Consider the following 25,785-nt stretch of genomic DNA (forward strand, 5'->3'; position numbering starts at 1 on the left):
CTCTATGGAGCAGTGATATGGGGCATGGACCCAAATGCTAACAAAGCCTTAGAAATAGTGCAGAACAAATTTCTCAGGAAAGTGCTCTCGCTCCCCAATGGGACCCCAGCTGCTCTTATCCGTGTTGAAGCGGACGTGACAACAATATGGGCTAGAACTGACTATATGTGTCTAAACTATGCGAAAAGACTCCAATCACTCTCAGAGGAGAGATTCCCCGCTATGTCCCACACTGAATGGGAACAGACCAAATGCTGGAACGCCGGCACCCAAAGCCTCTTGTCCCAATATCAATTATAAGATCTTCAGGTGACCATGAAGATGGATAGGAGGAGCCTAAGAAATTGTCTCTTTAGGTCCGATGCAGAAAGGGATTTATCCACGGTTGCCTCTATCAAAAGTTCACTATGGTTCCCACTTATTAAAATGGAGCACACCCGAGCTAGATATCTGACAAAGCTCCCACTTTCTGTACTAAGAATCACTTTTACAGAATTCCAATTCCAATCGATGCCCTTGATGGTGTTGGATGGTCGGTACGGCAAAGTACAGTACAAGGAGAGACTTTGTATATGTGGGCAACCCTGTGTAGAGGGTCTGTACCATTATTTATTGCAATGCCCGCTACATATAGATCCAAGAGACCGATTTATAAAACCCCCTGCTTATGAATGGAATACACGCTAACAGGGTGGAAAGGGTGAAATGGTTGCTGAGTGATACTGATGACTTTGTAACTTATAAAGTAGCACTATATGCGTTGGCAGCTAAGAAGATCAGGAGAAAAGAGCTAGATAAGATAGCGGTCAACTGTGAAGGGGATTCGGACATTTAAACATTTAAACATTTTACCTGAGATTTCCCTGCTATTCTAGTTTATGCAACAAATAATTTCTAGGAGACTTGACCGTGGTCTATTGCACTTGCAGTGCTAAATGTTTTTATGGTTATTGCTGTTTTTCCTTTTGTTCCCCTTGTGAACGATGCCATGGCCTTTGGCTAGCGCAATAAAGTCTATGATGATGATGATGAAGAATAAAGTTGTGGCCAAATTTTAATTCCATAACACGTTGTCAGAGTCATTATTCCTTTCTGGTGGTCCCTGGGGGCTGGGGCAGTCGGTGCCTGGTCACGCACTGAGTTAACTCTCCCAGTTCTTCTCCTCCTAGCTGTTCACCACCCAGCTCTTCCCAACTTTTGCCTTCTGAACTATGTCCCTCTGCAAACCACTGTTCCAAATCTATACTGTCCCACTGCTCCTGGGAAGACTCAGGATCCCACCATTCCTTCTCGGTGCAGCCCTCTTCAGCACAGTCCCTGAGTGACATAAAGAGGTCTCAGAGATCAGAGTATGCCCCTGAATGCTAGTTGCTGGGAATCACATGTGAAGATAGTTCTGTTGTGTTCATGTCCTGCTTTTTTGCTTCTCTTAAGCTTCTGGTTGAATCATTGAATTGTAGAGTTGGAAGGGACTCTGAGAATCATGGAGTCCAACCCCCTGCAATGCAGCTGCCCCATATGGGGCTTGAACCTGAGACCTTGGTGTTATCAGTACCATGCTCTAACCAACTGAGCTATCCTATGAGAACATGATGCTGGACTAGAAGTTCACTAGCCTGATCCAGCAAGCTCTTCTTATGTTCTCATCGAGGGCATTCTGTATGGCTTCAGCTGATCCATCAACCCACTTGAATTTATCTGAGTGATCAGTACATTATGCCCTAAATATCCCAATGGAACCACTGCCCACATCTCTGCAGCTCTTTAGAACCACCCCAGCATATTGCCAGAGGCTTATAGCACCTTTCAAACCCACCAGGGCCAGGTGCTCTGAGAAGCCAAGAAGGCTCCTCCCAGCCTCATATAATGGACCACTTGCTCCTGGTTCCTCAAACTGAGCAATGTGTTGCTTTCTAGAGGTTACACGACTATGGTTGCCAGGAATCTGAGTCTGCCTTGCAAGCCTGCTTTCTCTCAGCTGACATCCTTCACAACCAGCCTCCTCCCAGTACAAAGAGGCTTTCTGATGCAGCAGGGCTTCTTCTTTGATCATTGGGGGCCAGGATTGGCTCAGAAATGGCTGCTTGCAGTCTTGCTCTGCCTCAGGTGTGGAGGTAAGTCCCACCTACCACCTTTCTTTCTAAAATCAGAGGAATCCCCATGCTGCTTTTTGAGCTTTGATGGGTAGTTTGGGATGTTTTAGCAGAGACAACCTCTGAGAGGCTAACTCTGGAAGCCCAAAACAAACAGAGGATGACTATGGCTGCTACTGTGTTGGTAAATACCATCGTGGGGAAGAGGGGCTTACTTCAATATTAAAATGGTGTCTGCAGCCAGCATATCCACATAACTCACCTTAAATATCCAACATATTTGAATCTCCATAGATATGGTTCAATCTTTTGGAAAATAAATTTGCAGAAAACAAATCTGCAAACAAACAAAAACACACCTTTAAACCAGTGCTGATGGTTTGCTATGAAACCATAACAACAACAACAACAATAATAACAATAATTTATTATTCTACCCCGCCCATCTGGCTGGGTTTCCCCAGCCACTCTGGGCAGCTTCCAACAAAACACTAAAATACAATAACCTATTAAACATTAAAAGCTTCCCTAAACAAGGCTGTCTTCAGATGTCTTCTAAAAGTTTGGTAGTTATTTTTCTTTTTGATATCTGGTAGGAGGGCATTCAACAGGGTAGGTGCCACTACCAAGAAGGCCCTCTGCCTGGTTCCCCATAACGTGGCTTCTCGCAGTGAGGGAACCGCCAGAAGGCCCTCAGCACTGGACCTCAGTGTCCGGGCAGAACAATGGGGGTGGAGACGCTCCTTCAGGTATACTGGACCGAGGCCATTTAGGGCTTTAAAGGTCAGCACCAACACTTTGAAACGTACTGGGAGCCAGTGTAGGCCTTTCAAGACCAGTGTTATATGGTCTCAGCGGCCGCTCCCAGTCACCAGTCTAGCTGCCGCATTCTGGATTAGTTGTAGTTTCCAGTTGACCTTCAAAGGTAGCCCCACATAGAGCGCATTGCAGTAGTCAAAGTGAGAGATAACTAGAGCATGCACCACTCTGGCGAGACAGTCTGCAGGCAGGTAGGGTCTCAGCCTGCGTATCAGATGGAGCTGATAAACAGCTGCCCTGGACACAGAATTGATCTGTACCTCCATGGACAGCTGTGAGTCCAGAATGACTCCCAGGCTGCGCACTTGGTCCTTCAGGACCAGGGAGTCCTCCACACCCACCCACCTCCTGTCCCCCCAAAACAGTACTTCTGTCTTGTCAGGATTCAACCTCAATCTGTTAACCGCCATCCATCCTCCAACCGCCTCCAGACACTCACACAGGACATTCACCGCCTTCACTGGTTCTGATTTGAAAGAGAGGTAGAGCTGGGTATCATCTGCATATTGATGGACATCCAGCCCAAACCCCCTGATGCTCTCTTCCAGTGGCTGGATGTAGATGTTGAAAAGCACGGGGAAAGGACAGAACCCTGAGGCATGCCACAAGTGCGAGCCCAGGGGTCTGAACAGTCATCCCTCCCCCCACTTTCTAGACACGGCCCAGGAGGAAGGAGCGGAACCACTGTATGAGAGTGCCCCCAGCTCCCAGCCCCTCTAGACAGCAACACAACACATGATGTACTCCCTCAGAAGCATTTCTAATTTCACCTCCCCACTTTATGCCAAAGTAGACTGTGAATTGGTGGTAGCAAAGGGACTAGCAGTTTCCCTTTCTGCAACAGGGATGACCTTAGGCTACAAAACTCCCGCCTGTGTCCTTGTTGCTATGCTCTGCTAAGTGCAAGGCTATGAGCAATGCAGGTGGGGTACCAGCTGTTAGATTGCTACAGGAAAGTAACTGGGCTTTAAAATTTTCATGGAACTCCCCCCCCCCCCGGAAGCATCCTCTCTACAAAGACCAAGTTGGCTTTGAAGGGGGGGGGGGACTAGGGCTGGATCTACATGGACCTGTTTAACGTTATTCCCCCCCCCCCATTAGAACAATATTAGAGACATTGTTCCAAAACAATACTTGACAATGATAATATTTTTTTTTTAACCTTTCTCTCTCCTTTTTTGCTCAAATGTAAGTAATGCTGTTTCTGTACCTGCTGCTGGCTGCTTGCTCTGCCCTGCCCTCTCCTGTCACATTTTAATTATCTCTCCCTCCCTGAACCCTGTCCCTCAAATACCATGAGAGGGGGATTGTTGTTTGAATGCAGCAAAAATAGGGTAAAACACCATACAGGGACATATGAGCAGTATTTCACCAATATAGCAGCATAAAATGATTAAAAATTAAGCGATTTGTTGTGTTCTGAAGGCAAAGGAAGGACTGGACCCTGATTAATACAATAGACACGAGGCTTGACGAGCAAGACCTTTGGGAGAAAGTTTGCTTGCCACACCCTGGCCCAGGCCATTTTTATTACCAAAAGAACTTTTACACAGCGTTTGTAAGAACCAATCAGAGCATTTCAAAAATCCCCACCTGGGGACAAAGTCAGATCAGAGGAAGCCTCTTAACTACAAAGAACTACAAAGAGCGTATGGGTTACATACGCTTCAGGTTACAGACTCCGCTAACCCAGAAATAGTGCTTCAGGTTAAGAACTTTGCTTCAGGATGAGAACAGAAATTGCGCGGCGGCCGCAGCGCGGCAGCAGCAGGAGGCCCCATTAGCTAAAGTGGTGCTTCAGGTTAAGAACAGTTTCAGGTTAAGAACGGACCTCCGGAACGAATTAAGTACTTAACCTGAGGTACTACTGTACATGACTGTCAGGCATAGAGAAAATGGGGCAGAGATGAAGACTTGTGGGGTTGAATCAGAAATCGTGTCAATGACTCAAACCCAGTCAAAGCAATGCTTTCACTGCTGACACAATGGCTTGCTTCATTTTTCATAGCAATCCCACATGACCACCACAGCGATTAAAAAAGACAAAGTAATAACACATTATGAACGTAAATAGCAGGACACCATGTGTCCATCTAGCTTATCAAAAGCATTCCTCAACCCTTCCTTAATGTTAAAAACCATGATTGTAGATTGTAGCCCTGGAGATTATAGCCATGGAGAGGTTGGTGTTTGTTTTGCTACATTAGATTCTGCAACCTGGGGTTGATTTCTGGGAAAGGCTGACTTGCCAATCAGGCCTCTGCAGCAGCCTTCCTGGGGCTAATTTGCTCTAGGGCTGTGATTTTTAACTGATTCACCATTTAGAAAAAGTTATGTTAGGTCTTGTCTTCACTGATGGAAAGAAGAAAGAGTCCCTAACAGAGAGGAATGGCAAACCAAGCTGTTAGACTATGCTGAAATGGCAAAACTGACTGGGAAACTCAGAGACCAAGAAGACAAGAAATTCAAGGAAGGATGACAAAAATTTATAATTGATTTAGCAGACCACTGTAAGCAGATGAAAACATTAGCAGGATTTAAATCTCACTTGTAATGTATCAAATATCATGGATAATATGGATTGATATAAAACATAGACTATGAAATAATATGCAGTTGGAAATGTTGACAATAGGACCCATGGAAGTGATGTGTATGTGTGGGAGGGGGGAGTCACAAGATTAAGAGAAATCTCATATTATGGCTATGTATTTGGCATTGCAATTATTTTTTCATTTGTAAAGTCAAATCACAATGTTGTGTGTGAGTTTTTTAAAAAAGATATTGTCTTCACTGTTCACTAATGTTTTCTTTCTTTTTTCCCTCCCTCCTCCCACCCTTTGATGAAGTTGCCACAGCAGTATCAGAAAAATGGCATACTCTGCGCCATCTGTGGATTGCATGTCTAGGAGTCTGGATGTTAGTGATGGTGGTGGATGGTAAAGAAATGATGCATGAGAGGACTCCATTGTTCGCACGCAAACCTTTCGTAGTGCTATGGAACGCACCAACCAGACTGTGCCAGCTGCGGTTCAAGGTGGATTTAGACCTTAGAACTTTTAAAATTCAACCAAATCCCAATGACGATTTGAGTGGCTCCACTGTGACAATATTTTATCACAATCGCTTGGGCTACTACCCCTATTTAAAGAGCCCCGTTAAGCCCATCAATGGAGGAATACCACAGCGCGGAAACCTTTACAAGCACATCGCCAAAGTCAAGTCTGATCTCAAAAAGGCCATACCTACGAATCAATTCCAGGGACTTGGAGTCATTGACTGGGAAGACTGGAAGCCCCAGTGGATGAGGAACGTGGGCACTAGAAATATGTACAAAACTTGGTCTCTCGAACCTATTAGAAAGGAGAATCCTCACTGGTCTAGTTTCAGAATCAGGAGCACCGCCAAGCAAGCATTTGAAAAGGCAGGGGAGACGTTTATGAAGAACACCCTTATCCAAGTGAAAAGAATGAGACCAAAGGGACTCTGGGGTTACTATCTATACCCGGAATGCCACAATTATAATTTCATGGTGCATCCAGATAAATACACAGGAAAATGTGAAAAGCTTGACTTGAAATTGAACGACCGTCTGCTTTGGTTATGGAAAGAAAGCACTGCCCTATATCCCTCCGTATACCTGCAGCACAAGCTGCAGTCAAGTCGGAACTCTCAGAGATTTGTGCGCTATCGGGTTATGGAAGCAATGCGTGTTGCTACCATGGCTAGAAAGGACTATGCCTTGCCTGTTTTTGTGTATTCTAGGCCATTTTATGCCAGAACGTTCAGCCCTTTGACAGAGGTAAGGGGAAAGGCATAGACTAGAATCTATAAACCTCCCAGAACCAGCTTAAACATTACTGTTGAGCTGATTGTATACATGTGAAAGCTCCAATGTTAGAGAAAGGAATTCACGCAAGATCCTAGGACAACTTCTGTCCCTAAGTAGGCAATGCTCTGAAACCAGAACTCCCTGCTCCAGAGAGTGAACTAGTATCCTTTGTGCAGTAGTCTCACAAGTAGACAATCTATTGAGTAGTTGTTGCCTTGCAAGGGACTTTCCAGCAGATTGTTCATACAGAGGGGCCACGTATGGAGGAGAACTTTGCAGAATGGAAGCTCCCAGCTCTCAGCAGGTTTTTTTTTAGCTGAAACATTTGTCCTGCACCCCAAAACAATTTAATGCTGCTTCCAGGGCAGGCTGGGTTGTCCCCAGAATGACCCAGGGTGGGTTGGCCTGAGCTGAACCTCCACAATCATATATGTTAGAGTTGCTATATTTCAAAAAGTGAAAATCCAGACACAAAAGTTGTTAAGCGTTTATTCTTCTTGTTCTTCTTAATTTGGCTAAAGTTTCTGAGCTGCTTTTTTTTTTTTTTGCAAAATTTCCCCAAAAGTATATCGAGTTTTTGAGGTATTTTTAAGGAAAATCGCCAAAATAACAACACTTCCGGCATGAGTTGCCATATGTCTGGGTTTTCGGGAATTCCACCTGGATGAATCCTGGATATGTCCGGGAAAGGAAAACCCGGACATATAGCAGCCCCAATATATGTGTACTATAACACAGATACATATACATTTAAACCACAAATATGTGCATTTAAACCATAAACACTCTAAAAAGAAATATACTGTCATGGTGAGCAGAGCATGGCTTAGCACTCTCTTCCCTAAATTCACAATACACACACAGGTGCCAGATTCTCTGGACGATAGAGGGGGCCCAACGCAGCACCCTGATATTGCGAGTGAGGTCCTCTGAATATTGAAGGGGCTCTGCCCTTTAAAAAAAAAAAAAAAAGATGGGGAGGGGTCAAAGTGCCCGGGCCTCCAGGAGCCAATGCCTTTAAACACACCAGAATGTTCTTCATGTGGTGATGAAAAGTTGGCAACAGCAGAACGGGGTATATGTGTGTGTGTCATATTTCTAGTGGGAGAGAGTTCCTCAGCAGAGCACCACAGCGAAGTTCTACAGCCATAACTGACAATGAGCTATGTGAGTTGGCTGCATGATGTGCCACAGTCACAGGACCACAACAGGGCCTCTGCTGTAGATAGTACCACATAATAGCAGAGGTAAGCATTCAAGTATTTGGGGCCCAGGAACCTACTTTAGAGACCAAAGTCCGAACCCTGAACTGGGCCTGCTTGCATCCCGGTGCTGTTCTTTAAGGATTGGCGAGGTCCATTCCCAAATCGCAATGCCACCCAGAAGCCTGGCAGCCTCATTTTACACCATCTCCAAGCGCAGGAACTCCTTTCGACGTATCCAGACAGCCTTCCAGTGTTGGGTCCTTGAATACCGCCCAATCTACGCACCTGATCCTTCTGGAAGAGTTTGGCCTCATCCAGCATGGAGCCAAGTACTGCCCACCATCAGCACTTTCATCTCGACAGAGTTCAGTCTCAACTCATTGGCCCTCACCCAGCTCATTGCTGCACCCAGACTCTGATCCAGCAACTGCACATCCTCTCCTGAATAAGAGCTGGTCATCACCCACATACTGTTGACATGGCAACATTTCCCAACAGGTTCATAGAGTTGTAGAAAAGCACAGGGCCGGTGGTGGCATGGGAGCTCACAGTAGAATCGTAGAGTTGGAAGGGACCCTGAGGATTGTCGAGCAGCCCAACCCCCTGCAATGCAGGAATATGCAGTTGCCAGGATCAAACCAGCAACTTTGGCACTGTCAGCACCGTGCTCTAACCAAATGAGCTATCCAGGCAGTTTCAGAGTTGAGTTACACAGGTAGCAGGGATGCAGTTTTCGGAATACAGAGTTTTTGAGCTTTATGGGTGCTGAAAAGGGTTCGCATTTATTGTGCCCTATCCTGGTCATTTGGATTGCTGTTCAGAAGGTCGACAGTTCAAATCCCCGCGACGGGGTGAGCTCCCGTTGCTTGGTCTCTGCTCTTGGCAACCTAGCGGTTCGAAAGCACACAGTGCAAGTAGATAAATAGGTACCACTCCAGCGGGAAGGTAAACGGTGTTTCCGTGTACTGCTCTGGTTCGCCAGAAGTGGCTTAGTCATGCTGGCCACATGACCCGGAAGCTGTACGCCGGCTCCCTCGGCCAGTAAAGTGAGATGAGCGCCGCAACCCCAGAGTCATCTGCGACTGGAGCTAACGGTCAGGGGTCCCTTTACCTTTACCTATCCTGGTCATTCAGATTGATCCCACACTCTTGAAATTGCTGCATGTTTTCACAGGAGATAGACACTAGCCTTTGTTTGTAAAAGAGCGTTGACAGTGTTGTAGAAAACGGCATTATACCCTCTGGTGTGCACATTCCTACCTGTGAAATCTCTGGCAAACAGGTGTTGCAAGGGGGGTGGGTTGTAGTGTTCAAAAAATCTGTTTCTTTAGTGGTTTCTGCAACGGTGAACCAAAAAAGCAAAGAAAAGCAAAACGAGTGTGTATATTATTATTATTATTATTATTATTATTTCTATATCACCCTTCATTGAAGGATCATGGAATGGTTTACAATATAAAAACACAAAAATACACACCATAGTAATAAACAAAAGCTATACCCGCCCCCCAACACAGTTTAAAAGGCCATAGATCGTTTAATTAGCCAAAGCCCTGGGAGAAAAAGGCTACTGCTTGGTGCCTAAAACTATGTAATGAAGGCGCCAGGTGAGCGTCCCTGGGGAGACCACTCCACAAGCAGGGAGCCACCACAAAAAAGACCCGTTCTTGTGTTCTCGCTCTCTGGACCTCTCGTGTAGGAGGCACATGAAGAAGAGCTTCAGGTTATGATCACAGGTTGGTTCATATGGGGACATCGCAGCAGTGCCTTACCTTTGCCTCTTGGTTATTACGCATGTTCCTGCTTTACTTTTCAGGAAGACTTGGTGAATACTATTGGTGAGAGTGCGGCACTGGGGGCCACAGGAGTCGTCCTGTGGGGAAACAGTCGGTATGCCCTAAGTAAAGTAAGTGAATCTGGGTTAAGAAAATGTATTTGATTTTGCAAGAATTCTTGGGTAACCTCTCATCTTCTTCTCTCCCCACCCCCGTGTATTAATTTTGTTTTTTTACATATGCAGTGGTACCGCTGGTTACATAGGCTTCAGGTAACATATGCTTCAGGTTACACACTCCACTAACCCAGAAACAGTGCTTCAGGTTAAGAACAGAAATCGGGCTCCCATGACGCGGCGGCAGCAGAAGGCCCCATTAGCTAAAGTGGTGCTTCAGGTTAAGAACAGTTTCAGGTTAAGAAAGGACCTCCGGAACTAATTAAGTACTTAACCTGAGGTACCATTGTAATGGGACGTGGGTGGCGCTGTGGGTAAAAACTCAGCGCCTAGGACTTGCCGATCGCATGGTTGGCGGTTCGAATCCCCGCGGCGGGGTGCGCTCCCGTTGTTTGGTCTCAGTGCCTGCCAACCTAGCAGTTTGAAAGCACCCCCGGGTGCAAGTAGATAAATAGGGACCTCTTACTAGCGGGAAGGTAAATGGTGTTCTGTGTGCTGCGCTGGCTCGCCAGATGCAGCTTGTCACGCTGGCCACGTGACCCGGAAGTGTCTGCGGACAGCGCTGGCTCCCGGCCTCTAGAGTGAGATGAGCGCACAACCCTAGAGTCTGTTAAGACTGGCCCGTATGGGCAGGGGTACCTTTACCTTTTTACCACTGTAATACAGTAAAAAACCAAACTGGTCTAAAGAGTAATAATGATAATGATAATAATGTAATGCAGAAAAAGAAATAAAAAGATATAACAGAAGAAGAAAGGGGGGGGGGAAAGAAGAAAGAAAAATAAAATAATAAAATAAAATAAAATAAAATAAAATAAAATAAAATAAAATAAAATAAAATAATAAAATAAAATAAAATAATAGAACAGAACAGAACAGCAGCAGCAGCAGCAGCAACAACAACAACATAAAAGCTGTCACAATTGTATCTGAATGTTCAGTCCACATACAGGGAAGTACCGGTAAATCCTCCCAGCTCTTCCCCCTTCCTCAGCCTCACACCTTGAGAAAGACCTTTCTTGCCTGCCTTCCTCTTCTGTCCAACACCTCTCTGTAGGTATCTTTTTACCCCAAATATATGTCTTCAGCAGTGCTTTTTTAAAAAAAGAAAAATGGATGCCAGGATTCACCATTAGGTAAATGCCACACTTTTTAACAACAAAAAAGAGGTGCCGGTGCTGCATAGCCTTGAGTACCCTCTGAAAAAAAGCTCCGGGTTTAAGAAAATAAAACTTACATATGAGTAAGATAAACAGAGGGCTCTCAAGAATTTAAAATCATAAAAAGAACAAAAAAAAAGTAAAGGAGAAAAGAGATTCTTTTTTTTTTTCCCATTTCATTTTTATTCAAATTTTACGTAAATATATATAGTCGTACAAATTTCCCATTCACATATTTACAGTTTTTTCATATGGACTTCCCACAACTTCTCTGCCAATCATCCGTGATAAAAAAATTTTCTACACATTTCTCAAGTTCCGTATCACCATTTTTCCTTTCCTTTTTTTCCTTTTTCTTTTAAAGTAAACAAGTAAATACATAAATAAATATCTTAACAAATTTGTTTACATTTTTGCAATATTCCTTATCTTACTCACAAAACTTCTTTAAAACCTACTAGCGTTGTTTGTTCCTCACATACGCCTTTCAAATACTCCGAAAATTTTTTCCAGTCCTCAATGAATTTATGGGCTCGTTGGTATCTAATTTTCCCAGTTAATTTATCCAATTCTGCGTAATCTGTTAATTTCATCCTCCACTCCTCCAAAGTCGGTAATTCTTCTTGTTTCCACCTCTGGGCCATCAATACTCTCGCTGCTGTTATCGCGTACTGGAAAAGTTTACAGTCCTTTTTATTGATTTCATTCCTCATTATTCCTAAAAGGAAAGTTTCTGGTCTCTTTACAAAACTGTATTTTAACATCTTCTTTAACATCTTCACCTGGGAGCTTCCCCCTTCCTCAGCCTCACACCTTGAGAAAGACCTTTCTTGCCTGCCTTCCTCTTCTGTCCAACACCTCTCTGTATGTATCTTTTTACCCCAAATATATGTCTTCAGCAGTGCTTTTTTTAAAAAAGGAAAATGGATGCCAGGATTCACCATGAAGTAAATGCCACACTTTTTAACAACAAAAAAGAGGTGCCGGTGCTGCATAGCCTTGAGTACCCTCTGAAAAAAAGCTCCGGGTTTAAGAAAATAAAACTTACATATGAGTAAGATAAACAGAGGGCTCTCAAGAATTTAAAATCATAAAAAGAACAAAAAAAAAGTAAAGGAGAAAAGAGATTCTTCAAAGAGCTGATTTTTGTGGTGAAAGCTCTGGGGCAGAAAGAAAGAAAGAAAGAAAGAAAGAGAGAGAGAGAGAGAGAGAGAGAGAGAGAGAGAAGGGGGGAGAGCTCAGAAAGAGCAGGCCAAAATGTAAATGCAGAGAAGCCCTTAGTTTACCACCTGAATGTGACAATCTTGGTTTCTCAGCTGAGTGGGCTCTCCTTCTAGGCAAACCTATATACCTACACTTCGTGGTGGTGTCAAGGTAAAGGTAAAGGGACCCCTGACCATTAGGTCCAGTTGTGGCCGACTCTGGGGTTGTGGCGCTCATCTCGCTTTATTGGCCGAGGGAGCCGGCGTACAGCTTCCGGGTCATGTGGCCAGCATGACTAAGCCGCTTCTGGCAAACCAGAGCAGCGCACAGAAAATGCTGCTTCCCTCCCCTCCGGGGTGGTACCTATTTATCTACTTGGACTTTGACATGCTTTCGAACTGCTAGGTGGGCAGGAGCAGGGACTGAGCAACGGGAGCTCACCCCGTCGCGGGGCTTCAAACTGCCAACCTTCCGATCGGCAAGCCCTAGGCTCTGTGGTTTAACCCACAGCGCCACCCGCATCCCGTGGTGGTGTCAACAGATCTGGAAATTACAGAAAAAGATGAGGAGCAAAATGAAGAACCCATTTTGCTGCTTTCCTCCCTACCATGGGCTGTAGAAACATACAGATAAATAAATAAAACTGAGATTTATGGAATCCCCCCCCCCCCCACATTCCCTTCTTTGCCACGGACACATTCCTTGATCACTCAGACAAGTATCTGTCCTGGTCATTTGACAATAGAGATGCAATCTGCAACCCAATATTCCAGTCTATATGGGAGTGACCCACCGTGGACCCTGTGGGGTTTACTTCCCTGTAGATGTGCAAGGTATCGCTCTGCCACTAAGCCTGTTGTTGTCTTTGTTTCAGGAAAGCTGTTTGCAACTGAAAAGCTATATAAGTGGTCCCTTGGGACGTTACATCATTAATGTGACTTCTGCGGCCACGTTCTGCAGCAAAACTCTCTGCAACATGAACGGAAGATGCGTTCGTAGAAACAGTGAATCAGATGCTTATCTGCATTTGCCTTCTCACCGTTATAAGATTGTCTTCGATAACTCCGATGCAAGAAAAGTCCTCGTGAAAGGATATCTGAGGCAGAAGGATAGAAAAGCCCTGAAAAGCAGTTTCATCTGCCACTGTTACCAGGGATGGAAGGGGTCATCTTGCAAGTGGCCTTCGTCCGCAAAAGGGTGAAAACCATACTGACAATAAAGGCAATTCAGTCTCTCTTACTCAATATTGCACTGTTCCGCTTTTGATTATTTTTATTCATCTGTTTATTTAAAATATTTTATAGCTCGTTTGTAACCCATTGCAGCATGGTATATATTACATGCCGGCCAAGTGCCCCGTTTTAAGCGGGTGGCGCTGTGGTCTAAACCACTGAGCCTCTTGGGCTTGTCGATTGGAATGACAGCGGTTCGAATCCCCATGACAGGGTGAGCTCCTATTGCTCTGACCCAGCTTTTGCCAACCTAGCATTTCGAAAGCACGTCAAAGTGCTAGTAGATAGATAGGTACCACTGTGGTGGGAAAGTAAACAACATTTCTGTGTGCTCTGGTTTCTATCACAGTGTCCTGTTGCACTAAAAGCGGTTTAGTCATGCTGACTACACGACCTGGAAAGCTGTCTGCGTACAAACACCCGCTCCCTTAACCTGAAAAGTGAGATGAACGCCGCACTCCATAGTCACCTTTCACTGGACTTAGCTGTCCAGGGGTCCTTTACCTTTTACCTTTACCTTTAAGCAGGGCTACCCTGCTTTCCTTGAAAGTGCCCTGGGCTCTTCCTTCATCATGGGCACCCCAATTTTGCGTGGCCTGTGGATGGAGGCTGTAAAAGCAGCTCCTGGGATGGCAGCTGCATTGGTGCCTTCCAACATGGCACCAGCATTTGCTACATCTCCCATCAGCCCCTGGGAGAGGGGCCCAAATGTCCGTGTGTGTGAAGGGGAGGAGCCTCAGCCTTCCTCTGCCAACCATGTGAGTAACTCATGCCTGGGGTGGGGTTCAGGAAGTGGCTTCCTTCCACCTCAGGGGCGGCGTGCGAGTGGGCCAAGGCAGTCCAACAGGGACGAGTCCAGCACATCTTTCTCAACAGCAAAGAAAACTACAAGAAATAGGCAGAGGCGCTAAGCTCCAGCAAATGTTTCAGTGAAAAGATATGCCTAAAGTTGGTGCCTCAAACTCATCAGAATCAGCACTATATCAGAGGGCCAAGGGTAGCACAACTGAGCAGGGAATCACCCCTACATAACATATCTCAGGGGGCTTCAGAATCATCAAGAGGGCCTCTCCCACAGATCTTAATATGCAGGCAGACACTCCTTCAAGTAATCAGGTCTCAAGTTGTACAAGACTTTATAAGTCAGCAGCTTGTTGTCACCTAGCCATGTCCCTGTCTGACATATTTAATGGCTGAAATGGACACCAAATTTACTTCTCCAGCTGGACAAATCACAGATCATGCTTTTGATAATAGTCCTTCCCTGTTCAGATAGCATCAGAGGGCCACCGGAATATGGGACATTCTGTGCAGCATTCAGCTGTCTTATGTAGATTTTCAATTTCATTGTTCTGTATGGGACAATGACAATAAATATATTGTATTTGTATTCGTCTAAACTTTTGCAGCTCTGGCTAGCCATCACTATTGTTCCTTCCTGAAGAGATCATGAGAAGATAGCAACAAGATATCTCCTCCTGATGCTACAACCAGAAAAGTGCTGGCCTAACAGAAAAAAATAGGGAATATGGCCTATAAAGCCAGCGTTCATGCATTCTGTTTCACCTGCAGGTTGGTTGAGAGTAGATTGCTCAGCACATCAAGGCGTTACAATTTAAAACTAGAGCTGAACAGAAAACCCAGTGAAAGGAACAGGCATGTCTTCCACGTAAGATGCCATCAGGCATCAGCTGAGGTCTGTGTCAGGCTGCTATGAGCGACTCCCAGCTGATTGCCAGTGTAGTATAAAGTATAAAGTATAAAGACAAAGGGAAAGTATAAAGACAAGGGAGGTTTCTTTTTATTCAGTATTTACAGAGAGCGGCTATAGAACCCAGCCTCTTGGATAATGGTGTTGTCCCGAGTGAATCTCCATCCCCCCATCTCTCCCACTTCCTCATTTGTCACTTCTATGGGAGCTGTTATATGCCCTCTGTCTTTGAGCTCTTTGCTCTCCTACCTTTATGGCTTGCTGGGTTCAGGGTGGTGGTGGTGGTCCTGGAATGCATTCTAAAGACACTGTGTCCATCGGCTGTCATCTCTCTGCTGCTTCCTCCTCCTCTTCCTCCTCTCCCATTATTTCCCAACTCCCCCCACATTTGCCTCTGAGCTGTGATCTCCCGCAAACCCCTGTTGTAAATCTAAACTGTCTTCCTCTTCCTCCCCCCTGGAAGGGTCAGGCTGAGGAGGCAGTCTCTGCCATATCTCCTCTGCCCAGTCCCTGACAGTCCGGGACATTCTGTATGGCACACAGCTGATCCCTCACCCCATTTGGATTTGTCTTAACAACCAGCACTTTGTGCCTGAAATGGCCCAAGGCAACCACTGCCCTTATCCCTGCTGCTCTTCAGAGTGGCCCCAGCTCCCGCCCCACATCCTGCCCCCTGCTCCATCTCCTCCTGCTCAGATTTTTCTCCTTCCTCCAGCCCTGGCTCTTGCCTTGCGTAATAAATCACTGGCGTCTTCTCTTGGGTTATTGTTTTCCACTCATCTTGTATGCCCACCTCAGGTCCAATTTTGTATCAGGAGTCCAGGTTCCCAGCTTGATAACACAATAAGCGTAGCTAATTAAAAAGGAGGATTTATTGCAAAAACAAACATAGCTCCAGACGGCTCTAACAAAGCCTCCGGCATCATTACTTAAGATGACCCTTCTGAAGACTCCTTCTGGCATCTAAAGAAGATATTGAACTTATGACCCTTGTGTCTCTTGTTTTGCTTCCTATCTAGCAGCCCTCCCATTTGCTCCCATTATTGGATCAGCTCCAACCTCTTCCTTTTCTGAGAGGCTGTCTCTGAGTTTGTTCGTGCCTGATTGTGCTGTTGGCGAGCTTTGGCTGTGTTCTAGCCTGCTCTCAGCTCCTGCCGTATCATCCTGCCTGTCAAGGTCAGGAAGAGCTGAAGTCTGCAGCTGCCAGCTCTCCCCTGCCTGACTAACATCAAAGCTTCTCTGTTCTCGGCTGCTTTCTGCAGCTGGCTGCAAACCTTTGCTTGGAGCTGGTTCATTCATGACATTTTGTGAAGACTTTGGCCACCCTCAGACCCTCAAGCAGCTATCCTATGAGGGCCAGTGGGGACTGAGTGGGGGCTCACTTGAGGCTTCTGTAATCCATGCAGCACCACTGTCCTCCACTTCTTGACAAACACCATCGGGGCACTGCCTGGTGCCTTCAACAGATGGATGAAGCCACTTGCCAAATTCTTCTCAAAAAACTCCCACAGCTGTAAGTCAACCCTGTCTCCTTCTCCTCTTGAAACGGCTGGATACAAGGGGCGCAAATCTTCCCACTCCCCCTCCTCTTCCGAGAGGAGCCGAGGAGGCAGAGGAGGGGACAGTTCCCGGCCTTCCTGTTCAGTCCTATCTCTGACATATAGGCAGCCAGCAGGGAACGGTGCCCCCAGGAATAGCTCAATGGTGCAGTTGTATGGCTGGTGCTGCAGCAACTTGTCCGCTTCTTTCTCACAAAGCACATCTCAGAAGTTGGCTTTTCACCCCTGGAAGAGGCCTCACTGGCAACACCCTATACAGTGGCGGCCACTCATGGATTATACCACGTGGCAGTGGCTCAGGCAGTGCTCAGACCCAAGGACCGTCAAGCGTTTTCCCCAAGCAATATAGGGATCAGGAAGGTTGAACCAGGTCATCTCCAGTACTGGGGAGGAGGCGGTCAGCTTGACCAGGTGACACATGGCCTCTTCTCAGTGTGCAGGCAGCTCTAGGGTTAATAGGACGAATGCAGCCAAGATGGTCCCTGAGAACAATGACCTCCTATCAATTAACTTGACCACCAATGGCTCCTCCAGCTTCCAGCACCAAACTCTGGGACATTATGTACAGCCCATTTCAATTTGTGTACACAATCTGTACATTTTGCACCGAATTATCATAGAATCATAGAAGGGACCCCAAGGGCCATCTAGTTTAACCCCCTGCAATGCAGGAATTTCAGCTAAAGCATCCGTGAAAGATGGCCATCCAGCCTCTGCTTAAAAACCTCCAAGGAGACGGTTCCACTGTTGAACAGCTCTTACTGTCAGAACGTTTTTCCATATGTTTAGTTGGAATCTCCTTTGCGTGGCAAGTCCCCTCCCCCCGTGTGAAGTCCATAGCAAGGTCAAAGCTAGCTAAACCTAAGGGTGGGTGGGATGTTTTTTGATGTTGAGCTTCAGACCATATTTTGCGCTCTCCTCTTTCACCCTCATTAAAAGGTTCTTTAATTCCTCCTCACTTTCTGCCATCAAGGTTGTGTCATCCGCATATCTGAGGTTGCCAACAAAGGTCCACCTCATGAGAAGAGAAGACTCCCTGGAAAAGACCCTGATGTTGGGAAAGATGGAGGGCACAAGGAGAAAGGGACGACAGAGGATGAGATGGTTGGACAGTGTTCTCGAAGCTACAAACATGAGTCTGACCAAACTGTGGGAGGCAGTGGAAGACAGGAGTGCCTGGCGTGCTCTGGTCCATGGGGTCATGAAGAGTCGGACACGACTAAACGACTAAACAACAACAAAATGTTATAATTGACCTCTGTAGCTAAGTCCACAGTCTGTCCGTTGCAGAAGGTTGCTTCTAGCAAACCATGGTGAATATTGAATAAAGAGGTCATCTGGAGGAGCCCTTGGCTGAGAACTCCTCATATCTGAGAATTTCTAATTGTATTGGGGCTGAATCAATAATAGTCAGTGAGATGCCCTCCAAATGTTGCCAGACTGGTCTCCACCTCCCAGCGTCCCCATGCATTCATTTATTCTTTATTTTGTGATGTCAAGTGTGTGCACGGCCGTGTGTGAGTAGATCACATGCAGGTGAGGCGGGTGGTGCCTGTATCGGGAACAAATGGCATGTGCTGTCTTTGATGCTGAATAGAATATTCCAAAATAAATCCGCTATCTATTTCAGACAGTTCTTTTTCTCTGCCTGCATTTGGACATCTCTTCAGGTATCCCTATCTCAGTTTGCATGATGGTTGTGGCTATCAAGAAGCAGGTTTTTGCCTGTGTTTGCATACATTTGGACACCATTTTGAAGCCAGATGACAGACCGGAAGCAAAATAGAATACAGACCACAAGTTCACTTGCAAACTTTATTGAAAGAAAGCATTGAAGCATCTGAGAAAACAACATTACAAGGTATTACTCTCACGTTATTTCTGCATGCAAAACTAGCAATCGTTTTAACTATTATTATCGAACTCTATCGTGATTGGCCACCTAGAACTCCCACCAGTCCACACTACTTAAAATCTTTGCTACATTCCAGTTACATTGCAATGTTCAGGAGAGAGAAAAGAGAACATTTGAGCTCTCCAACCAAGGAGGGGTTGGGAAGAACAGAGGGGTTCCATGAGCTCCAGGAAGAGATGAATTGAGAATCCAAAGGACAGGACCCAGGAGAATCTAGATGGAAGTGTCTCCAGCCCCTTACCTGACCATCCTGACTGACTGCGTGGAATGAGATGTTCTCAGAATGTAATTAGGAGCTGAGAAATCATCAGGGCCCTGCCAGAATTAGGGCAGATGCCTGTTATGCCAAATGTACGATCCCTCTCTAGGAATGGGGCTCATGATCATTCAGAGTTTGCAGAAAATCATGAGACTCAGACAGAGAACAGACCAAGATAGAAAACTGTCCTATGACTTGAGGCAGATGGTTTTGCTCATGAGCATGCAGAGACCATCCAAGTTTGCCCTCTTGTTTAGTGAATCTCATCACTATCCCAACCACAAGCCAATGTTTTGGATAAAATTTTCTGTGATTTGCCCAGTTCTAGCAAGGGAGGGGAACTCTGGCCTCTGGGCATAAGGAAGCATTCTGGTCTTCGCCATTTGGCACAAGAGGCTGTTTCAGAAGACCCCCACCCCAGCCCACATCCACCCTACGCCTGACTTCATATGAGGTCAGGTGTGGGGAAGGTAAGAGTAGAAAGTGTAAAGCACCGCTTGGTAGGTGTCTATGAACTCATCAAGGAACATCCCATCCCACCCTCTTGCTGCAGTCAACTGCACCCTTTTGTGGGGAGAAGTTACAGTGAAGGAATGCATAAATGAGTGGACACAAATGGGTGGTCCTCTTCTCTGGAACAGGAAGGAGGAGCAATTTAGGAACAGAATAGTAAAATCAGTCAAAACATAAGTCAGTTTCACAGCACGACGCTTTCATTTTCGTTGCATCTGATCGTTCTATTCCACATACCCTTTTCATATGATCAGGGCCACATTCTTTGAAGGCTTTCACCAATTCACCAGTTTGAACTGGAGAGAGATAGAGAAGTATCTTTTTTGAGATTAACCAGCCAATGAAGATAATTTTATTGCATTAGTCGAAAATCCATACCAAAGGAGAGGACAAAGGTTACTCCTCATCCAACTCTGATCTACATTTACATCTAGAACAGGAAGGAGGAGCAATTCAAGAGCAGAACAGTAAAATCAGTCAAAACATAAGTCAGTTGCACAGCATGACAATTTCTTTATTTCTCCCTTGACCTTCACTTCCTGTCCACATTTCTTTTCCAAACGTTCAGTGCCACAGTGTGTGAAGACTGAAAGCAATTCACCACTTGAAGCTGGAGAGAGAAAGGAAAGTTTTGAGATTAACTAGTGAATGAAGGGAATTTTATTGAATAAGAACATAGTCTGTTCCAAAAGAGAAGACACAGCTTATTCTCCACAGAAATATATATTTTACGTTTTAAACTCCATCTTTATAAGTAAACTTAGAACCAGGCATAGGTAAACTCGGCCCTCCAGATGTTTTGGGACTACAATTCCCATCATCCCTGACCACTGGTCCTGTCAGCTAGGGATCGTGGGAGTTGTAGTCCCAAAACACCTGGAGGGCCGAGTTTGCCTATGCCTGCTCAAAACAGAACTTTGAAATTATTCTGCTAAAATGTCAACATAAAAACAGAATAAAATTAAAGCATGTGAAAGATACATGTCCAAATAAAAGAAACAAATATAATAATCTCCACCACTGTTGTCTAGGATAGATCCCGAATACCTTTCCCTCAGACTGGAAGTCTTTCCTGCAAAATGGACCACTTTCCAAGCGACATTCCCATTAACTTCCTGTAACGGTAACCTTACTTTTCCTGTCCCTCTCCAACATTTCATCTTCTTAAGTAGTCCAATTTTTCTAGAAAAAAAAGTGCAGGAACTCACCATGAACTCCTCTCTTGTTGTCTTAGAATGGCAATGGCGACTATCTGAGAGGTGTCGGAACTGAGTTCCGGCAAGTTCCGGCTGAAAAAAAGCCCTGTTCTTAAGCAAGGTCCCTAAATGCAGTTTAATACAAAAATATAGCTGGCATCCAAGGCCAGGAAGATCTTCCAGTACTGCTGCCCCACAGTTGCCCAGTCTGTCTTGCTGTGATATGTCCATGAATCTCCCCAGCTGCACAGTTGAACCCATGTGTTCAAAATGGAGTTGGGGAAAAGCTTTCTAATACTCTATTTTAATTGGAAATGTCCAGTATTTATCATATCGCTGCTGATACTTTCCACCTGCCGAGTGGTGCACAGTGTTTGACAAGGAAAGGACAGTCTTGTCATTTGCTCATTGACCGCTTTGTTCATTACTAAGTGAATTCAGAGCCTGTCCGGAAAATCTGAATTGTTGTACAGTAGCAGATTTATTGTTCCCTAGTGAAACCTGAGGCAATTCCATTTATTGAACATTCATCTTTATTTGCTCAAGGTTACATGATATCTGTGGCAGCCTTCAACGAATCTTTACTCAGAGTATAGTGACTGAAATTAGTGGGTCTAACTTAGTCATGTTTATACATTCAGTATTTCTGAGTAAAACCTAGTTGAATACTACCTCAGACCCTCACTCTCTTATCCATTTTTATTATTAGTTTTGCCACATCATGAATCCACAAGAACAGGAACAGCAAAACATTACAATACATAAGTTGTCCCATTTTCTTGATTTTGATTGCTCCAGTATATAATATAAGAAATATGCCCCTTTTCTTCATTGCCCTTGGGGACCATTACTACGAGTTTTAACTTAACCATGCAAACTATGAAGCCGCTGGGAGAGATCATCAGGGGGTTTGGACTGGGTGTCCATCAATATGCAGATGATACTCAGCTCTACCTCTCTTTCAAATCAGAACCAGTGAAGGCTGTGAAGGTCCTGTGTGAGTGTCTGGAGGCGGTTGGAGGATGGATGGTGGCTAACAGATTGAGGTTGAATCCTGACAAGACAGAAGTACTGTTTTTGGGGGACAGGGTGCGGGCGGGTGTGGGGGATTCCCTGGTCTGGAATGGGGTAACTGTGCCCCTGAAGGACCAGGTGCACAGACTGGGAGTCATTTTGGACTCACAGCTGTCCATGGAGGCACAGGTTAATTCTGTGTTCAGGGCAGCTGTCTACCAGCTCCACCTGGTACGCAGGCTAAGACCCTACCTGCCAGCTGACTGTCTTGCCAGAGTGGTGCATGCTCTAGTTATCTCCCGCTTGAACTACTGCAATGCGCTCTACGTGGGGCTACCTTTGAAGGTGACCCGGAAACTGCAATTAATCCAGAATGCGGCAGCTAGACTGGTGACTGGGAGTGGCCGCCAGGACCACATAACACCGGTTCTGAGAGATCTGCATTGGCTCCCAGTACATTTCCGAGCACAATTCAAAGTGTTGGTGCTGACCTTGAAAGCCCTAAACGGCCTCGGTCCTGTATACCTGAAGGAGCGTCTCCACCCCCATCGTTCAGCGCTGAGGGCCTTCTGGCGGGTCCCTCATTGAGAGAAGTAAGGTTGCAGTGAACCAGGCAGAGGGCCTTCTTGGTAGTGGCGCCTGCCCTGTGGAACGGCCTCCCAGCAGATGTTAAAGCAATAAACAACTATTTTACTTTTAAAAGACAACTGAAGGCAGCCCTCTTTAGGGAAGTTTTTAATGTTTGATGCTGAACTGTTTTTAATATTCAGTTGGAAGCCGCTCAGAGTGGCTGGGGTATAAATGGGCGGGGTATAAATAATAAATTATTATTATTACTATTATTATTATTATTAGGGTAGTGATAAAGCGGGATATTAAATCCCAACTCTTCTTCTTCTTCTTGTCAGAGCTTGGCAAGGGCCACACCATTTCAAAAAGTGTTGGAACCATGTGATCATTGTTGCTGTCTCTGGGAAGCTGCTGATAATATGCCACAGAATACTTACCCAAAAATTAACAAAGCCACTTCTGAGCTGGAGAGGAGGTGGGGTTGTGGGCTTCACGCCCTCCCCCATGTGCACGAGGGAATCCTCGGCCGCGTCATCTCCCTTGCCAGCCAATCGGCTGACTCGGGAGGCATGGCCTGCGCTATTTAGGGCTGGCGTGGCCGAGGATCTTCCTCTTTCGTTGCTCCAGCTGATCCGGTTTCCCATCCCTCCCACCCTTCAGGGAGGCTCTTTGAGATTGCTGTGAACTTCGGTTGGTCGCCGTCAAGGGGCCTGGTAGGATTTTTTTCCACTTGGCAAATTGGCTCCAGCCATTTGGTTTTTCACCTACCTCGTAGCAAATCGTCACAACTCCTCGGCATTGGCAGTTAGGCGTTGGTAAGGGTATTGTTATGTAGATGAGAGGGAGGGGAGGAAGCGCCATCCCCTTCCCCCACACCGAAGGGTAGTCCGGTCAAGCATTCCGGGGGGCGTTGCCCTGTCCAAAGCCTATGGAGGTGTGGGCCTAAGGCACGCCCCCCCAAGCGGTGACCCCAGGGGAGCTCCTAATTGATGTGCATCAGCAGGACTCCCCCTTCTGGCAGTTAACCCTTTCCGGTCTTCATGCATTCGGGCTGAATCTGGATAGTCAATAGGACTAATGCCTAAGCCAATACCGCTCATTTCTGTAACCAATAAAGTTGTGGCCGATTTTCGCCCATTAACTTAAATAATGGTGTCACGTGTCTTTATTTCCAGTGGGGGAAGCGAGAACTCGCCACGCAACTAAGGGAATGCACGGGCATCTGCTGTGGCCAAAAGGGGAAGCTTTGTTTACACTCTGCAGAATAGTAAATATGGAATGCAAGGCTTTGTTTTCTACATTGACGCGTAGCATAGAAAACGGAGGAATGTCAACAGGAAACATTCCTTACCCGAAAAGCTTTCTATCTTCATACAATATGATCCCTCACATTTCGAATCAAGGGTTTTGCAAACCTTCTTCACATCACCTGGATTGCAGATTCTGCATATCACAGCATCTGTTGTAAGAGACATCATTTCATTTGAGGAGGGACGCGTCAATCTTCAATGACCTAACCCACCAAAATCCTGTTGGCCCACATAGCTGTCAGAAGAGGTCCCACAACAGCAATAGCACAATTCTTTTTCTCTTGGAAAGTCAGACTATATTTGCATCTCTGTATATAGCATAGGATATGGAAATTGTATGCAAATTTATGGCAGGCTCCTGTGCCCCGAGACTAGCAACACCTTCCACCTAGACAGATGGACCTTCTTTCTTGAAGATGGCACACTCTGAATCGAAGCAATCGTCAGTCAGGTTTTCTGTGGATTGACGTTTGTATGGATTCAGCTGAAAGTAGCGAGTTTTCCTGAAGAAAGTGGTGGGGGGAAATGGAAAACCCCTTGGCCCTTGCCTCAAAAGCACAGGGTGAGCAGCAGTGTGCATGAGCCCTAAATCTCTCCAACTATACACATGCAACAAGAGGTGGGTGATTTGATTCACTTCTACAAACATAGGGAACTGCCTTGTCTATTTTGCCCCATTATCAGGATACGCCACGATCTTCTCACTGAAACGTTCAACTGGAGATGGTAGGTAAGGGATTAACTTGGGGCTTTCTTCACGGAAGACAAGAGCTCTAACACTGAAATATCACAACCCCACTAAAGGAGGCATATATTCCACTCTTGCCCCAAAGTACATCCCCCCCCCCCCCGGGTTGCTCATAGATTTAATCTATGTAGAAGAGTGGCTTATTCTTGCTTCACCTGTTCAGGGACAGGAAGTGGGGACCATACTTACCTCCAGTCCTGAAGCAAAGCAGAACACAGAACGTAAGTAGCCAGACCTGAACCAAACGTTGGCCGCGGTTCTCAAGAAACAAGCTCTGCCCCATCGGAAAACCTTTTTGCTTTTGAAGGCTGACAGCTGAGAGACGGCAGGCTTTCAGGGCAGATCAGTATTAGTTGCTCAAGCTCTGGTCAGGAACACGCTGCTCTGTTTGAGGAGCCGGGTTCAAGACGTCCATTATATAAGGCTGGGAGGAATCCTCTTGGCTTCTTGCCTCATCCTGGTGGGTTTGAAAGGTCCAAGGAGCCTCTGGCAATATGCTGGGGTCACTCTGAAGGGTAGCGGAAAGTGAAGGCAGTGGTTGTCTTGGGCCCTTTCAGGCATAAATTGCTGATTGTTAGGACAAATCCAAATGGACTGAGGGATCAGCTGAGTGGTGTACAGAATGTCCCTGACCTCAGGGGATGCCTGATGCTATCTTACGTGGGACACATGCCCACTCCTTCCATTGTGTTTTCTGTCCAGCTCTAGGTTTCATTGTAATACCATGATGTGCTGATCAGGAAACTCTCAACCAGCCTTCAGTAAAACAGAAAGGCTGAATGCTGGCTTTATGTTCCATATTCCTGATGCATTCATCATCATCATCATCATCACCATAGAATCATCATCATCATAGAATCATAGAGTTGGAAGAGACCACAAGGGCCATCGAGTCCAACCCCCTGCTAAGCAGGAAACACCATCAGAGCACTCCTGACATATGGTTGTCAAGCCTCTGCTTAAAGACCTCCAGAGAAGGAGACTCCACCACACTCCTTGGCAGCAAATTCCACTGTCGAACAGCTCTTACTGTCAGGAAGTTCTTCCTAATGTTTAGGTGGAATCTTCTTTCTTGTAGTTTGGATCCATTGCTCCGTGTCCGCTTCTCTGGAGCAGCAGAAAACAACCTTTCTCCCTCCTCCATGTGACATCCCTTCATATATTTGAACATGGCTATCATATCACCCCTTAACCTCCTCTTCTCCAGGCTAAACATGCCCAGCTCCCTTAGACGTTCCTCATAAGGCATCGTTTCCAGGCCTTTGACCATTTTGGTTGCCCTCCTCTGGACACGTTCCAGTTTGTCAGTGTCCTTCTTGAACTGTGGTGCCCAGAACTGGACACAGTACTCCAGGTGAGGTCTGACCAGAGCAGAATACAGTGGCACTATAAATTCCCTTGATCTAGATGCTATACTCCTATTGATGCAGCCCAGAATTGCATTGGCTTTTTTAGCTGCCGCGTCACACTGTTGGCTCATGTCAAGTTTGTGGTC

The 25,785-nt window shown here is 45.8% G+C and overlaps 1 protein-coding gene and 1 long non-coding RNA gene across 2 annotated transcripts; one reads left to right on the forward strand and one right to left on the reverse strand.

Annotated features, from left to right (window-relative positions):
- Nucleotides 1-1,848: 1,848 nt before the first annotated feature.
- Nucleotides 1,849-13,478, forward strand: LOC310670504 (hyaluronidase-1-like). The gene is made up of 4 exons (XM_083425956.1): nucleotides 1,849-2,114; nucleotides 5,762-6,714; nucleotides 9,766-9,855; nucleotides 13,138-13,478. Exons 1-4 carry the CDS (start codon nucleotides 1,931-1,933, stop codon nucleotides 13,462-13,464), a joined length of 1,554 nt encoding a protein of 517 aa, XP_083282082.1. The 5' UTR covers nucleotides 1,849-1,930; the 3' UTR covers nucleotides 13,465-13,478.
- Nucleotides 13,479-18,566: 5,088 nt separating this feature from the next.
- On the reverse strand, nucleotides 18,567-24,856 carry LOC310671042. Its single transcript, XR_014507702.1, has 3 exons — nucleotides 24,480-24,856; nucleotides 23,584-23,691; nucleotides 18,567-20,062 (listed from the first exon to the last, which is right to left on the reverse strand). It is a non-coding gene; the product is annotated as an uncharacterized lncRNA (long non-coding RNA).
- Nucleotides 24,857-25,785: the final 929 nt, after the last annotated feature.

This window comes from Podarcis tiliguerta (assembly GCF_965153285.1).
Source record: "Podarcis tiliguerta genome assembly, chromosome: 2".
Classification (NCBI taxonomy): domain Eukaryota; kingdom Metazoa; phylum Chordata; class Lepidosauria; order Squamata; family Lacertidae; genus Podarcis; species Podarcis tiliguerta.